At 46.1% G+C, this 18,025-nt stretch overlaps 1 protein-coding gene across 1 annotated transcript in view; it reads left to right on the top strand.

The window, feature by feature from the left end:
• Positions 1 to 18,025, top strand: part of vipr2 (vasoactive intestinal peptide receptor 2) — a 163,745-nt gene that overhangs the window by 124,203 nt on the left and 21,517 nt on the right. The window contains exons 7-9 of the mRNA XM_080217467.1: positions 6,525 to 6,675; positions 6,775 to 6,835; positions 8,656 to 8,725. Coding sequence (XP_080073593.1) covers positions 6,525 to 6,675; positions 6,775 to 6,835; positions 8,656 to 8,725 — 282 coding nt within the window. The remainder of the gene's footprint in view (positions 1 to 6,524; positions 6,676 to 6,774; positions 6,836 to 8,655; positions 8,726 to 18,025) is intronic.

Genomic DNA, 18,025 nt, shown 5'->3' on the forward strand with positions numbered 1-18,025 from the left:
GGAATACGAACAGCAACAATTAGGAGAGTGGGGTTGAATGAGGTCATTCAGATGGAGAAAAACACTCGGGTTAATGAGTCAAATTGCTTGGCTTTAACGTTTTTGATTACTTATTCTGGTCAAAAGGTCATTGAAATAAGGCCTCCCTGTCCCACAAAGGGTGGCATGGTGGTACAGTGGTTAACGCTACTGCCTCACAGTGCCAGGGACCCAGGTTCCATTCTCAGCTTGTGTCCCTGTCTGTGTAGAGTTGGCACATTTTCCTTGTGTCTGCATGGGTTTCCTCTGGGTGCTCCGGTTTCCTCCCACGGTCCAAAAATGTGCGGATTAGGTGGATTGGCCAGGCTAAATTACTCCTTAATGTTAGGGTGATATCTGGGGGATTAGCAGGGTGTGGGGGTGGCTATAGGGATAGGGCCTGTGTGGGATCGTTGCCAGTGCAGACTTGAAGGGCTGAATGGCCTCCTTCTATGATTCTATGGAACAGCAGTGGAAGCCAGCATATTAATAATCTTAAGCTTGAATCAATGGATTTGGACTAGACAAGGTAACTAAGGGGTATGTTGTCAAGGCCAGATGTGCGGCAGGACTTTTCACAGCGCTGGTCAAGGAGCGTAGTGGAACTGGGGAGGGGGGGATATGTAGATGAAACCTCTGTATAGTATAACTTCATTCTTATTACTTGGCCCTTTTGACTGCCAACCCCTTCCTCTGGATTTAACTCTCCAGCCCTGGTTTCTGTCTTGCGTCTCCTGGCTTCTCCCTTTAGTTCAGCTTGGTTCCACCGTACAGGCAAAGTCATTCATTTTATTAATACAAGGAAGAGGCACAAAGACAGACTCAAGGCAGCACTAAAGCAGAGTCATTAATACCACTGACATGGGCGGCACAGTGGTCAGCACTGCTGCCTCACAGTGCCAGGGATCCAAGTTCGATTCCAACCTCGGGTCACTGTCTGTGTGGAGTTTGCACGTTCTCCCCGTGTCTGTGGAGGTTTCCTCCGAGTGCTCCAGTTTTCTCCCGCACTCTAAGGAATGTGCAGGTCAGTGGATTGGCTGTGGTAAATGGCCCTTTCGTGTCCCAAGAGGTGTAGATTCGATGGGTTAACCATGGTGAATGGACTGACTGTGGAAGAGGAAGGAGAAGGAAGCTAATCCAGGTTTGTGAATTCCACTCCCCTGCCTAACAACATGCCCCCATGTGTAAGGGCTCCCTCAGTCACCTGAAGATACAGCAAACCCGACATCACCTTTGATTTTGAAGGACTGCCACCACCGGTGACGAAACGGAATTCTGCGGATGCTGGAAATCAGAAATTAAAGCAAAAATTACTGGAAAATCTCAGCAGGTCAGGCAGCTTCTGTGGTGAGAGAAACAGAGGGCAGGATTTTCCAGCCGTTCCTGCCAGCGGGATCATCCAGTCCAGCTGTCGGCGAGCCCCCGCCACCATTCACCGGCGTTGCGGGGGGGGAGAGTGCGAATGACGGGAAGCCCTGTAGACAGCGGCCGATCCCACCACCGGTCATTAGTGTTCCACCGCCACAGGAAGGAAAATCCCACCAGACGTTTCGGGTTGTGGGTGGCACAGTGGTTAGCACTGCTGCCTCACAGCGCCAGGGACCCGGATTCGATTCCAGCCTCAGGTCACTGTCTGTGTGGAGCCTGCACATTCTCCCCGTGTCTGCGTGGGTTTCCTCCAGATGCTCCGGTTTCCTCCCACAGCCCAAAGATGTGTAGATTAAGTTGATTGGCCGTGCTAAATTATTCCTTAGTGCCGGGGTGATTAGCAGGGTAAATATGAGGGGTTACGGGATTAGGCCTGGGTGGGATTGTGATTGGTGCAGACTTGATTGGGTCAAATGGCCTCCTTCTGCACTGTAGGGATTCAATGATTCTGTAATGTTCTGATGAAAAGACATGTAGTGAAATATTAACTCTGCTTTTCCCTCCACAGGTGCTGCCTGACCTGCTGAGTATTTCCAGCATATTTTGTTTTGTTCTTCTTTATACGATTAATTTATGGGTGTCACTAGCAGGACAGCATTCATCAACCAAATACAGGGAGAGAATCACAGAAACCATTCAGTGCTATTTGGCCCACAGAGGTTGCACCAACTCTCTGATAGAGCATCTCACACAGGCCTTATGCATAACTCTGCGCATTTACCCTGCTAATCCCCCTAACCTCCACACTCTGGGACACCAAGGGGCAGTTTAGCATGGCCAATGCACCTAATCCGCACATCTTTGGACGCGGAGGAAACCCATGCAGATACGGGGAGAATGTACAAACTCCACATATTCGGTGACCCAAGCCGGGAATCGAACCCGGGTCCCTGCCGCTGTGAAGCAGCAGTGCTAACCACAGTGCCACCGTGCTGCCAAATGGAAATGGGGATAGAAAGAAACCCAATGAACCCAAACTGGTGACCAAGAGAAGCCAAAAGATCTGGGCCCCAGAGAAAACAATTGAATCCCTGCATGGTGGTTCGCGTAACTGAAGCAGTGCTGGGTAACACGGGCAGTGCATCGGCATTGCCTGATATAACTAAGCACCGACTGCAATCTTGAAGATTTGCAGAGATCAGTTTATTTGTGACTTTCTGAGCTTGCTTTTACTGGCAAGAAGATGTCATGCACAGAGTGGTTTAACTGGGAATGCAGTACTCCATTGCACACAATCTTCTCATCTTACTCCTTATTTATTTTTATCGAACCACAGCCCAAGTTAATGTCAGTCGATTACGCCCGGTTTGGAATTCCGAATTGAGTTCTTACTTTCTGCTCACTTATCCTTTAATGGCCACAATCGCCACTGGGGATTAAGATACCTCCTGCGAGTTTGAGATCTGGTGGTGGGGCTTTTTTGATTTAATTTGATTTGTTTTAGTATTGTCACATGTATTAATGTACAGTGAAAAGTATTGTTTCTTGCGTGCTGAACAAACAAAGCATACCGTTCATAGAGAAGAAAACAAGAGAGTGCAGAACGTAGTGTTACAGCCATATCTAGGGTGTAGAGAAAGATCAACCTAATGCGAGGTAGGTCCATTCAAAGGTGTGTTAGCAGGAGGGAAGAAGCTGTTTTTGAGTCGATTGGTACGTGACCTCAGACTTCTGTATCTTTTTCCCGATGGAAGATGATCGAAGAGAGAATGTCCGGAGTTTATGCAATGATCAATCCAAAGTCAGATTGAGTTTAGTGGTTAAAATTGATCACTGTACTCAGTGACGGAAGGGGGAGGTCAGGATATTGAATTTGATGAACAACCATGATCAAAATGAATGGCAGAACAAGCTCAAACTTTCTATGTTTCAAAGGTTAAGCTTGTGAAGAAATGCATTAACAGTTGTTTGTTTGATGTCTTTGTGATTAATTAATATTGGGTGGTATTTTACATTCCTCTGCCAGATATATGCAAGGTGGGGGGCAGGGGGCACATAACATATTGTGGGTGCCCATCCCACCACCTTATCACCCACCCCTGAGCACATCACTATAATATGGGGGTGGGCCAGTACTAAAATTGGCAGCTCATCCACTGCATTCAATAATCAATGGCCAATTAGACTTGTTACCAAGCAACAATACACTGCCCAGGCCATAAACCATTTGGTGCGGACAGTCAGGTAGGAATGGGAAGCCCAATATTTTTCTAAAGGATGGGTAGGAGGGATTCTTTGCTCTTCAGGGGCTGCCTTTTATCACCATCGAGCCTCCCACCCCCCCCTCCCAAGATTGAACCCCATCTTCCTTCCAACCCAACCGCAACCTTAAACGCACCGCTTCCCACCCCCTGCCCTCTCCCTGACCTATCCAAAAACACCCTCCAGGGATCCATGGGTCTCATTCCTTTCCCTGCAGTCCCAGTGTCTGTCATTGCTGTGTTTTTGGCACTGCCGGAACTGATGGAGCTGTTGGCTGGTATTCTTCCCCAGGGGAGACGCATTTCCCACTTGGCCCTCCTTTAGCCACCCCACTGCTCCTGCCAGTCAGCTTAACATCTGCCATTGGGAAAATGTTAGAGTGCATCATGCAAATACGGTCAAGCAGAATCAGCATGGCTGATAGGTAGGGGGAATCATGCCTGACAAATTAATTTGAGTTCTTTGAGGATAGATAAAGGGGAACCAGTAGATATAGTATATGTGGATTTCCAAAAAGTATTTGATGCACTACTGCACAAAAGGCTACTTAAGATAAGAGCCAGTGGTGTTGGGGTTGTATATTAGCATGGATAGAGGATCAGCTAACTGAAAGTAGACAGAGAGTTGGGGTGAGGGGGGCATTTTCAGGATGGCACCTGTAGCTCCTGGAGTTCCACAGGGATCAGTACTGGGGCCACAATTATTTACCATGGCAATTAATAGCTATGAGACAGGCAAGTTAGAGCCATTATGTCAAATTCTGTTTGTTCTGCTCCTGGGAAGTGCCTGGATTATTGGCTAACTTAGAGATGTTGCATGGATGAAAACTGTTGTTTGCGGTCTCTGGTGGTCCAATTCATAAGTATTGTTGCCTTTGACATGATACAGATATAGGATGGGATTTTCTGGCCATTCCCGCCGCCAGGATCTTCTGGTCCTGCTGATGGCGACCCTCTGCCTGGGGTTCCCCGACAACAGGAGATGCAAACAATAGGAAATGCCGTTGAGAGTGTCGGGAGCTGAAAATCCCACTAATGGCGGGCTGCCTCTGCCAACGTAAAACGTGCAATCGGAGCTGGGGAGGGGGAAGGATGTGGGCCCGATCATAAATAACAAGACCTGGTACAGATATACAAAGCACCTTCCAAACTCGCGACCACTACATCTGGAAAGACAACAGCAGCAAATACTTGGCGAACACCACCACCACCTGAAGATCCACCTCCAAGCCACTCATCATCCTGACTTGGGAATATATTGCTATTCCTGCGCAGTCGCTGGGTCAAAATCCGGCAACTCCCTCCCTCAGAGCACTGTTCTTTTAAAAACAAACATCAAAGTGATACTAGTTGAAGGGTTCAAGATTATGAAGTGAATTGATAAATTATGTACCAAAGAACAAAGAAAATTACAGCACAGGAACAGGCCCTTCGGCCCTCCAAGCCTTCACCAACCATGCTGCCCAACTGAACTAAAACCCCCTACCCTTCCGGGGGCCATATCCCCCTATTCCCATCCTATTCATGTGTTTGTCCAGACGCTCACTATTGTATCTGCTTCCCACTACTTCAGTTAAAGAAGTTCTTTAACTGTTCTTCATGACTATAATTTTCAATATTTGAAAATTGTTTCTTTTCATTCATTCAAAGAGTGTGGGCACCACTGGCTGGCCAGCATTTATTGCCCATCCGTAGTGGCCCTTGAGAAGGTGATTGTGAGCTGCCTTTTTGAACCACTGCAGTCCATGTGGTGTCGGTACACCTACAGTGCTCTTAAGAATTTAGCATGAACAATGCACTTAAACAGTATGTATTTCAGACTGTGGGAGGAAAGCGGAGGAAACCCACACAGACACAGTGAGAATGTGCAGACTCCGCACAGTGACCCAAGCCGGGAATCCAAACCGAGTCCTGGTGCTGTGAGGCAGCAATGCTGATCATTGGGGCACCGTGCTGCCCTAAAGTATAGCTGCTCTGCCAACTTCCATTCTGACTTGGGCAGAAGATGCTTTTGGACCTGCCCCTCCCCTGTTAAGAAAGATCATAGTAAGAAATCTCACAACACCAGGTTAACGTCCAGCAGGACTTCTTACTGTGCTTACCCCAGTCCAACGCTGGCATCTCCACATCAAGAAAGATCACAGCTGTCGTGATTTCATTTTAAACTTCGAACCTGAACAAGCTACAAAAAAAGATAAATTATAGAAAAACAGAAACCTATAGGGAGAATGTGCAATCTCCGCACAGACAGTGACTCAAGCTGGGAATTGAACCCAGGTCCCCAGTGCTGTGAGGTAGCGGTGTTAGCCAGTGTGCCACCTTGCTGCCCAGATAGCCAACAACGCAGTAGCTAGAATTCACAACCTCACACAAAGGAGCTGAGATATAGGAAGCCTTGTTGTGAACTATCTTCTGCTGTAAAAGTAAAAGTTTATTTATTAGTCACAAATAAGGCTTACGTTAACACTGCAATTAAGTTACTGTGAAATTCCCCTAGTCGCCACAGTCTGGCAGTTGTTTGGGTCAATGCGCCTAACCAGCACTTCCTTCAGACTATGGGAGGAAACTGGAGCACCTGGAGGAAACCCATGCAGACACAGGGAGAATGTACAAACTCCACACAGACATTGACCCAACCCAGGTCCCTGACAGTGTGAAGCAGCAGTGTTAACCATTGTGCGGTTGTGCCGCTGTGACATGTCTTTGCCAGCCAGCACTCATTCTGCTGGTGAGCTTCAATATCCTTAGTGACTGTAATAATGTTGGAAAGTCTGCCGTGTCCAGCATTTGCCGTGCTATTTTTAATCAACGTGTTTACTCAGCCTCTGCTTTTGATCAGAGTTGAACTCTCTATTCCTCTCATTGTTTCTCTCCTAGGTTGGCTGTAGAGCTATCTTGGTCTTCTTCCAGTACTTCATCACGGCCAACTTTTACTGGCTGTTAGTGGAAGGTTTGTACCTGCACACGCTCCTCATGGTCTTCTTCTCGGAAAACAAATACTTTGTTCTCTACTTGCTGATTGGCTGGGGTAAGCTTTTTTTTTTGCTGACAGTCAGAAAACATTCTTAACGTTGAAATCTGTCCAAGCTTCTGGTGACTTCACTGGGCCTGATAATATTTTCCACAGGACTCCCAACTATCTTCACAGTTATCTGGACAATTACAAGAATCTATTTAGATGACAATAAGTGAGTATGAACAAAATGAGCAGAATAAAAATGTTTATTAACCAGTTATTTGTAGAATCATAAAAATTTCTTTTGCTCTGAGTAGCGTGGCGTGGTGACAAATTAAAGTGCACCTATTGCTTCTCTCTCTGTTTTGCTTTCTATTTTTTGGCAATGGCAATTTGTTCATTTTTGGGCTTTTTTGACTCCTTTCCCTTAATCACCAGGACTGACACCTTGGCGGGGCATTTTAATTAGGAGTAGGAATAGGCCACTTGGTCCCTCAAGCCTGCTCCACCGTTCAATAAGATCATGGTTGATCTGACTGTAACCTCAGTCCCACAATCCTGATTACCGATTACCTTACGCCCCCTTGTTAATCAACAAGCTGTCTAATTGTGCCTTAAGAATAAGGGCGGCGCGGTGGCATGGTGGTTAGCACTGCTGTCTCACAGCACCAGGGACCTGGGTTCAATTCCTGGCTTGGGCCACTCTCTTTGTGAAGACTGCATGTTCTCCCTGTGCCTGTGTGGGTTTCCTCCGACGCTCTGGTTTCCTCCACAGTCCAAAGATGTGGGGGTTAGGTGCATGGGCCATGCTAAATTCTCCCTCAGTGTACCCGGATAGGTGTGTGTGAGCTCACAAAAGACCAACAAGGTTGTCCATGTCTGTGTTACAAGGATGTCTGCAAATGAGACTTCAAGTTGACCAGGGTCAGAGTTGATATATGGGAAGCCTAGGGAGTTTTCACAGTAACTTCACTGCAATGTGCGTGTGTATGAATGACTGTGTGTGTTTGTGAAAGAGTGTGTGTGCGTGTATGAGAGTGAGTGAGTGTGTGTCAGAGAGAGTGTGTGTGTGTGAAAATGAGTGTGTGTCTGTGCATTTCTTTGTGTGTGTGTGTGTGTTTGAGTATGTGTGTGTACAAGTGAGTGTGTATGTGTTTGTGTGTGTGTGTGTGTGTGAGAGAGAGGGTTAAGCACAGGTAAGCACACAGGTTAAGCACCCTCTCTCCATTCACGTTGTCTGTACCTTTAAGACTTGATTACCTGTAAAGCCCTGCGTTCCAACCATTACTTTGTAAATTGAGTTTGTGTCTTTATATGCCCTATTTGTGAACAGAACTCCCACTCACCTGATGAAGGAGCAGCACTCTGAAAGCTAGTGCCTTGTGCTACCACATAAACCTGTTGTAAGACCACTTACTCATTTATTCAAGACAGAGTTAGACAGGTTTTTGATAGAGTCAAGGGTTCAGGGGCACACACGGCAAAGTGGAACTGAGGCCACGACCAGATCAGCCCTGACCGTTGAAGTGGTGGAGGCTACCTTGCTAAATATATTTAAGACACGGGTAGATAGGTTTTTGGTAGGCAAGGGAATTAAGGGTTATGGGGAGAAAGCGGGAAAGTGGAACTGAGCCACGACAGATCAGCCCTGACCTTACTGAATGGCGGAGCAGGCTCAAAGGGACAAATGGCCTACTCCTGTGTGGAAAGTCCTAATTAGTTTCTAATATTATGTAGATCAGTGCTTTGTGTGAGGGTGAGGGGTCCAATGCAGCAAATTATCATCCAAGGTGTCGAGATAACTGTTTACTTGAATGCCTGAAATATTTCTCTCATTCCAGTGTATTTTTTAAATATTCATTGCGGGTGATTTTTATTTTATTAATGATCAAATGACTGATTCCTTGGCAATTGTCAGAATTGGCTATGGGGTGTGAAGTGAATGTTAATTCTCAACGTAGACTAAATGTTATGACCTCAGTCTTATTTTGTAAATTCCTTGGAGATTACAGTAATTCAGTTCTGGATATAATACATGTTCTTTGAATTTAGCTGCTGGGAAACTATTACACAAAGCATTCCTTGGTGGACAATCGAAGGACCAATCTTAGCATCTATCATAGTAAGTACTGAATAAAAGTCTGCACCTCCTCAAACAAGAACATTGTGTTCAGTTCTGGTCACCTCATTATAAGAAAGATGTGGAAGCATTGGAAAGAGTGCAGAGGAGATTTACCAGGATGCTGCCTGGTTTGGAGGGTAGGTCATAAGAACAGAAGAACATAAGAAATAGGAGCAGGAGTAGGCCATCTAGCCCTTCGAGCCTGCCCCGCCATTCAATAAGATCATGGCTGATCTGTCGTGGCTCAGTTCCACTTTCCTGCTTTCTCCCCATAACCCTTAATTCCCTTGCCTACCAAAAACCTATCTACCCGTGTCTTAAATATATTTAGCGAGGTAGCCTCCACCACTTCAACGGGCAGAGAATTCCAGAGATTCACCACCCTTTGAGTGAAGAAGTTCCTCCTCAACTCTGTTCTAAACTGCACCCTCCCTTATCTTGAGGCTGTGCCCTCCAGTCCTGCTGTCCTTTCTGAGCAGGAAGAACCTCTCCACCTCTACCCTATCCATCCCATTCATCATCTTATATGTCTCAATAAGATCCCCCCTCATCCTTCTAAACTCTAACGAGTACAAGCCCAGTCTATTCAGCCTCTCTTCATAGCTCAACCCCCTCAACTCCGGTATCAGCCTAGTGAACCTCCTCTGCACTCCCTCCAAGGCCAAAATATCCTTACGCAAGTGCGGCGACCAAAACTGCACACAGTACTCCAGCTGTGGCCTCACCACTGCCCTGTACAGCTGCAGCAAGACCTCCCCACTTTTATATTCAATCCCCCTCACTATAAAGGCCAGCATCCCATTTGCCTTCCTGACCACCTGCTGCACCTGTAGGCTGGGTTTTTGCGACTCATGCACAAGGACCCCCAGGTCCCTCTGCACCGTAGCATGCTGCAGTTTTTCGCCCTGTAAGTAGTAGTCCTTCCTACTATTATTCCTACCAAAGTGGATAACCTCACACTTGCCAACATTGTATTCCATCTGCCAGGTCCTCGCCCACTCGCTCAGCCTATCCAGATCCCTCTGCAGACTTTCTACACCCTCCGCACAATTTGCTTTTCCACTCATCTTTGTGTCATCAGCAAATTTCGACACCTTACACTGGGCTCCCTCCTCCAGATCATCTATATAAATGGTCTTATGAGGAAAGTTTGAGGGAGCTTTTCTCTTTCGAGCAGAGGGGGATGAGAGGCAACTTAATAGAGGTTTATAAAATGATGAGGGAGATAGATAGAGTGGACGTGCAGAGACTATTTCCTTGGGTGGATGTAGCTGTTACTAGGGGGCATAACTATAAGGTTTATGGTGGGAGATATAGGAGGGATGACCGAGGTAGATTCTTTACTCAGAGAGTGGTTGGGGTGTGGAATAGACTGCCTGCTGTGATGGTGGAGTTGGACACTTTTCAAGCGGTTATTGGATAGGCACGTGAAGCACACCAGTATGATAGGGAGTGGGATAGCTCGATCTTGGGTTTGGACATAACTGGACACGACATTGAGGGCCGAAAGGCCTGTACTGTACTGTTCTATGTTTCTAGGTAAGAATACTTTTATCAGGTTCCTACCTCAAACATGTGTGCTTTGATTGTTCAATGTACTACCTATCGAAATGATCATTAATCTCGTATTACTGTGTTACTGTCATCATCCATTTAAGGTACAGTGACATAAAAGCAAAATATTGCAGCTGCCGGAATCTGAAACAAAAACAGAAAGCCTTGGTAAATCTCAGCAGGGCTGACAGTATCCGTGGGGAGAGAATAGAGCCAGTGTTTCGAGTCTGGGTGACCCTTCATCAGAGCTGGTTCAGTGACAGTGACGCTATGTGTGGAATGTTCCCATCCCGCCCCCCCTGCAGGAATCGTAGTGGGTGGGCCACGGATCATGCAAAATTCCATTGGCCTTGGGTGGGATTTTCCAGTCTCGGGGCAAGTGTGGCTGGAAAATCCTGCCCTATGTGTATAATGGATTAAAAGCTGCTCAGAAATTGTTAGCACTGTCCTTTGACCGTCTTGGATTTACAATACGGTGGGATGGAGCATGCTGTTCCGAGACACATGTGGCCAGTAAAGAAGACTAGAATAGGTCAATGTTGCACTGGGGGTTTGTACAGCTCTTTGTATGGTTTGTCAGCTTGATGTGGAATTTATATTTGCCTCCTGATACAGCTTTCAGCAAAATGTCCTCCTAAGCCAGGATTTTCTGCACTTCCCACGCGGCAGAGGCAACGAGACGTTGGCCACTGGCGCTACCTTCTGGTAATGGCAAAAGCAAGAGGCATTTGCATGGCCCACCCGGCCCCACGCCAGGGAGCCCGCCATGAGAAAGACCAGAACATCCCGCCCCTCATTTCCAAAGAGGACCAATTGAGATTAACACCTAACTTGACGTCCTGCTCTGTTTGTCTGCTATCCGCAGTTGGCAAAGACAAAGTGACAGCAGCACCAGAGCCATATTTAATCCAGAAATTTTATAGAAAATCTTATCAACTGCAATTGCACTCCTCCAATTTATTTTTAAGGAACTTAAAGTTTATTTATTAGTCACAAGTAAGGCTTACATTAACAGTACAATGAAGTTACTGTGACAAAGAACAAAGAACAAAATCAGCCCGGGAAACAGGCCCTTTGGCCCAATGAGCCCACGCCGCCATCTCAACACCACCAGTCCCCCTCTCCACCCATGACCCCTGTCTAATGTTTTATGGCCATCCAGATTGAGGGAAACTGATTTAGGGACAATTTATTCCTGCCAATCAGCCTAACAGCACATCTTTGAGGTGTGGGAGGAAACCGGAGCACCCGGAGAAAACCCACGCAAGCACGGGGAGAATGCGCAAACTCCCACAGACACCGGCCCAAATCCATGTGTCTGCACAGCAATCAGCGATAGTCACTGAGCTGTCGTCTTGCCCAGTATCTTGTCCAGTTTAGGCACACACTAACGACATGAAGCAGTAGGCCAATCTCGAACAACCAAGAGCAGCCCCAGTACGACCCATTGCGTGTATGCCCCTCGTTGGACATGAGGCGGACCGACTTAAAACCTGTGAATGAAAAGAGAAAAAACATTATTATCATACTATACCCACTCCGGCGCCTGCTCGGGTCAATGCACCGAACCAGCACATTTTTCGGTCTGTGGGGGGAAACCAGGGCACCTGGAGGAAATCCAGGCAGACACAGGCAGAATGTCCATATTCCACACACACAGTGTCCCAAGCCAGGAATCGAACCCAGATCCTTGGCGCTGTGAGGCAGCAGTGCTAACCACTGTGTCACTGTACCGCCCCAAAGTAGCCACAATGTTAATTGCCTTTGCAGAACATGTGGGATAAGAAATCTTGATATACTTACTGGGAAAACTCGCCGCGGGGTGGCTGGAAAATTCTGGCCGAGGAAGGAATTTTCCAGAAAATTCTCTCAGGAGACATATTTAAAATTTTACATTGCTCTTTCTTATGTTGGTGTTGTCTAATTCACACAATTGAAATAACAGATTAGAATGTGTGAAATGTGTCTTGGGTGATCCGTATCTCTCAACATTTTTGGGAACCTGCATTATAATCACTCCTCCCCCCCCTCTGTCTTCTTTGTACGTAAATGAAATTGTTTTGTGTATTTTTGGGTGCAAAAATGAAATTCATGTCTTCAATTCAGATACAGTAATAAGTCTCACAACATCAGGTTCATGTCCAACAGGCATATTTGGAATCACGAGCTTTCGGAGCACTGCTCCTTCATCAGGTGAGTGGAGACTTGGGTTCACAAACAGGGCATATATAGACACAAACTCGATTGCAAGTTAATGGTTGGAATGCGAGTCTTAACAGATAATCAAGTCTTTACATATACAGATAGTGTGAGTGGACAGAGGCACAATATGAATTGTAAATCCGTGTTTGTGAACATACCTCTCCACTCACCTGAATTAAATCCTCCAAAATGCATCTGTCTGGATTACATTCCATCTGCAATTTCTGTGCCCAAGTCTCCAATCTATCTGTATCCCATTGCATCCTCTGACAATTCCTGGCACTATCAGCAACTCCACTCATCTTCATGTAGTCCGCAAATTTACTGATCAGACCACCCACATTTTCCTCCAGATCATTTATATACACTACAAACAACAGAGTCCCAGCACTAATCCCTGCAGAACACCACTAGCTACAGTTCTCCATTCTGAAAAACACCCTTCCATCACTACTCTCTGTTTTCTATACCCAAGCCAGTTCTGTGTCCATCTAGCCAGCCCACCCCGAATCGCATGTGATTTTAGCTTTTGTACCAGTCTGCCATACGGGGCTGTGCCAAATGCCTTATTAAGTCCAAATAAACTGCATCTACAAGCCCTTCCCTCATTAATTATCTGTCACCTTCTCAAAAAACTCAATCAGGTTGGTGATAAATGACCTTCCCCGTATAAAACCATGCCTCCTGTCACTAAGTAGTCCATTTTCTTCCAAATGTGCATACATCCTCTCCCTCAGTATCTTCTCCAAAAGCTTCCCCTCCACTGACGTCAGGCTCGCTGGCCTATAATTACCAGGATTATCCCTGCTTCATTTCTTAAACAAGGGAACAATATTGGCTATTCTCCAGTTCTCTAGAACCTCACCTGTTGTCAAAGAGGATATGGAGATATCAGTTAAGACCTCAGCTATTTCTCCCCTTGCCTCCCGCAAGTAACCTGGGATCAATCCCTTTCAGCCCCGAGCACTTGTCTACCTTAATGCAATTTAGGACATTTTCTAGAGTGTTCACATACCCATCCCTGACCTCAATGTCCATCATGTCCTTCCCTTTGGTGAATACTCATACAAAATACTCATTATGGATCTTACCCACTTCCTGGGGCTCCTGTGGTTCCACGCATAATTTCTCTGGGGAAATTGCTCCTTACTCCTTATAAATTAACACCAAGGGAAAAACCTTCCTTTTTCTGATTGGAAATTGATATCAGTGCAGAAAACTGCAAAGTTTGATCCCACAACAACCAGAATATGGGTGGTTTTCTTGTATGTCAGCGATAGGCACGGTCTCTCAAAACTGGCACCCTCAGGACATGTTGGAATTCAGTTCAGATGGTTCAGGCTGTGGACAGTTCGGATCAAGTCAGGTCAGCTGGGGTCAAGGGTTGGTCAGAGCACAGGAATAGATAGGTGCGTTAAGTTCCAAATCTAATAACCCTTCTGGCCCCACACCGCGAGAATGCAGCATTTTGCTGCATTGTCCAACTAAGTTATAATACTTTAATTTTTTTAGTTGAAATTGCGGCATGGCATATGATAAAAATGTCTGGTTTTCGGGCCACCCCAGGTTTGGATGGTCAGAATTGAGACAGGGCACTGTACTCGACCATTCCACATTTACATGATCTTCGCAGCCACAATAATGTTTATCACCGATAAAATAATTCATATGTGAACATCTCACTTGTTGAGGTCGGACTGCCAGCAGTACGGCTCAGTTGAAGCATGGGCTGGAATTTTCCGGCCATTCACACCAGGGGAATCTTCCAGTCCCGCCGAAGGCGCACCCCCTCCACAGCTTTCCCGGCGGCAGGGCAGAGGTTGAAGTGGGGTGGGGGGTGGTGGTGGGGAGGTGGAGTCGGGGGCATTGACATAGTGGGATGAGTCAATCCAATACCTCACTGGGCTGCATCCACCATTGCGAATCACGCAGCGGGTTGCATGGAAAATCTCACCCATTGTTAGAAAATTGGAGTAATGATCTTGTCACTTTATCGCTGACTCGGTGCTAGGAGATCAAGATCGACGATTCAAACGTAGAACGGAAAAATATTTCAGTAGCTTCAGTGTAGTAATAAGTTTGATAATCTTCCTTTGAAGAACATTGATGTTTCATGTGTGTTATCAGTTTGTTGAAAAGTCTAATGGAAAAAGTTGGCCTTTATAGCGAGAGAACTGGAATAAAAGCAGATAATGGTCACTCTTCAATCGTACAAAGCCCATTAGGTCACCGCTGAAGTTAGTGTGAACCTCCCTGGGAACCTCCTTTTCAGAATAAGTTCAACAGCAAAACCAATGCAATGAGAGAATCCATAAACTAGGATTGTGTATTCCCTGGAATTTAGAAAGTTAAGAGGCAATTTGATTGAAATTTCCAAAATTTTAAAGGAATGTATGGGTAATAGGATGGATGGAGAGAAACAATTCTAGCGGTTGGGGAGACTATGGGAGGGGTTTTCTGGCCACATTCGCCCCAAGATCGGAAATCCCACCCGAGGTCAATAGACCTTTGCATGGTCCTGTTCCACCTGCTACGATTCATGTGGCAGGCGGGACTGGAAAATTCCACCCCGTTATTAGAAGTGGAGGTGCAGGGATTGGGTGGGTGGTGGGGAGGGGGTGTGTAACAACTTTAATCAGGTAATTGAGGAGGGCCTGTTAGAATATGAACTCCCTGATTAAGGGCCAATTTGACGGGTCAATGAGGGAGCTTCCTGCACTGTGTTTAACCAGGAGTGTCAGTTCCTCTGGGACACCTAGTGTGGGCTGCAACTGAAAACACTCAGTGTGCTGCTGTCAGACTTGTAAATAAAGGGATTTTGGTGGAGGGACTTCTGCCTCCGAGGACTTATTACAGGGGGAATTGTGCATAATCAAGAAAGTAGGACCAGATCTTTCAGAAATAAAACTAAGAAAGACTTCTAGAATGCTTGAAGAATGCAACTGATGTGAGATTAAATGTAAACTATAATCCTGACATTGAGTTAACCAAAGGTTTCTACGTTCCTGTGTAGACATAATTGTGGAATAAATCCGGTGCTGTACTGGACCGTGGTACCACACTTGTTTCTCTGTCTGTTTCAAACGGGTCTGATTTCCTCCCACGGTCCAAAGATGTGCAGATTAGGTGCATTGGCCGTGCTAAATTCTCCCTCTGTGTACCCGAATAGGTGCCGGAGAGTGGCGACTAGGGGATTTTCACAGTGATTTCATTGCATTATTAATGTGAGCCTATTTGTACTAATCAATAAATAAGAAACTGAAGCTCCCAGCACTCTCTTTGGTAAATTCAGGAATGAACTTGAACATCAGTCAGCTAAGGTTACTCATGAACAGTAACACACTTGCCAGGCTGGAGTTCCTGTGGTAACCTGTTCTGTATTACACTTTGCCTAGTTTTGGTCGCTTCCAGGCAGATGGAAACATGAATAGCCAACCCATTAAATCTGCTCTTCTTCCTTCTTTAGGTTCATTTTTAGGCCCACAACATGTTTCTGTTACATTAGGTTGTCCCATGATGAGTTCCTTTGCTTTCTAAGACAACTCATCACTCTGTTACATTAATGGTTTACGTTACCATTGCCAAAATAAACCATTCTGAAGCTGCTAAGGAATGGCTACAGGATAGATTGTTGGCCAAGTGGTTACTGGTGGGAGAAAGCTCCAAAGAAGGAAAACAGCTTGTATTCCTTGTGTACTTGCTAAATCAAATCAACACTTCAGTCAGTTTGCTGCCTCTTTAACTCTGACAGCAATCCTGTAGCCATCATCAACAGTCTGGGGCGTGAGAGGATCTTGGGACCGTGTTCGGTGTCTGTGGGAATAGCAGCGGGCACTCAAAACCCCAGAAGATGCTGCTCCTACGCCCACAACCGGTGCGAACCTAATTTAAATACATTATTCCCATACATCAGCATATAACTAAAGACCCCCCTGCCTTGCCATATATTGAGCCCTTGCTGTATTTTCAAATCACACTGATGTGACACCATGGTTTACAAAAAGTGCACCAGATGTGAACCTGTCGTGGGGGATTCCTCTGGGGGTATAAAGGTGAGTGTAGCGCCCAGGGGAGAGGGACGTGACCAGATAATAATCTAATCAGAGCAAGAGAGATTTTGATAGAGTAGACAGGGAGCAAGTATTTCCACAGGTCGGAAGAGGAGGCAGTGGTTAGCGGTACTATCACTGGAATGGTGATCCAGGCCCTGTGGATATGGGTTCAAATCCCACCGCGGCAGCTGGCGGAATTTAAATTCAGTCAATAAAATCTGGAATTGGAAACTAATATTGGTAATGGTGCCCACTGACTGGGGTGCACTTTCAACACCGTTCCCCCCCCTCTCCAACCCAGCTGTGTGTTTTGCAGAGGCAGCTTGGCAATAAGTTCTTCTAGTTCTGATGTTGTCAACAGATTTTCCCTTCGCTTGTGCCCTCCACTCCGGGTTCACCAGTCACAGGACTGGAAAATCCCACTGTTGGGAATGGCTGGAAAAATTCGGCCTGTGAAACTCATCAATTGTTTATGAAGCGGGGTCACTGAGTATTTCTAAGGTGAAGGTAAATTCTAGTTTAGTGAGGTGGTTAGCACTGCTGCCTCATAGCACCAAGGATCCAGATTCGATTCCCAGTCTCGGATCACTGTCTGTGTGGAGTTTGCACGTTCTCCCTGTGTCTGAGTGGGTTTCCTCCGGGTGCTCTGGTTTCCTCCCACAGTCCAAAGATGTGCGGGCTATGTTGATTGGCTATGCTAAGTTGCCATTTAGTGTCAGGGTAATTATGTGGGGTTATAGGAATAGGGCCTGGGTGGGATTGTTGTCGGTGTAGACTCGATGGGCCGAATGGCCTTCTTCTGCACTGTAGGGATTCTATGAGGGATCAAAGATTGTCGGGGAGGGTAGATGGGGATGTGGCATTTGGAACATGAACAGATCAACTATGATCTTGTTGAATGGGAAAGTAGGCCTGATGGGCCGAATGGTCAACTCTTCCTCCTATTTCATATGATTGAATTATAAGCCCTGTTATGGGGGTGCTCTCAGAGTGATGGCAGAGTAAATATTTCCAAGTCAGGATGGTGTGCAATTGGAGAGAACTTGCCATTAGTTTCATGTGCCTATTGCATTTATCCTTCTGAATGGCAGAGGTCGCAGGTCAAAGGAGCCTTGGCCTGTTGCTGCAGTGTATCTTATAGGTGGCACACTTTGTAGGCACTCTGTACTGTGATGAAGGAAGTAAATATCTAAGGCAACCAATGGGGGCACCAATAAAGCAAGGTGCTTTGTTCTAGATGGTGTTGAACTTCCTCAGTGTTGTTGGGGTTGGACCCATCCAGGAAACTAGGCAGAACTCCATCAAGCTCTTGGCTTGTGACTTGTGGACAGGTTTTGAGGCATCAAGTGAGTTATGCATCATAGAATTCTTAGCCTCTGACCTGCTCATGTAGCTGTAATATGTGTTAGAACGTAACCAGTGACAATGTGGTATTGGATGTAATGTGACCAATGGTAACAAGCCGTAAGGGGCAGCTGACCCAGTAAACCGT

Source organism: Carcharhinus amblyrhynchos, chromosome 2 (assembly GCF_965287045.1).
Source record: "Carcharhinus amblyrhynchos chromosome 2, sCarAmb.v2.hapA, whole genome shotgun sequence".
Lineage (NCBI taxonomy): Eukaryota > Metazoa > Chordata > Chondrichthyes > Carcharhiniformes > Carcharhinidae > Carcharhinus > Carcharhinus amblyrhynchos.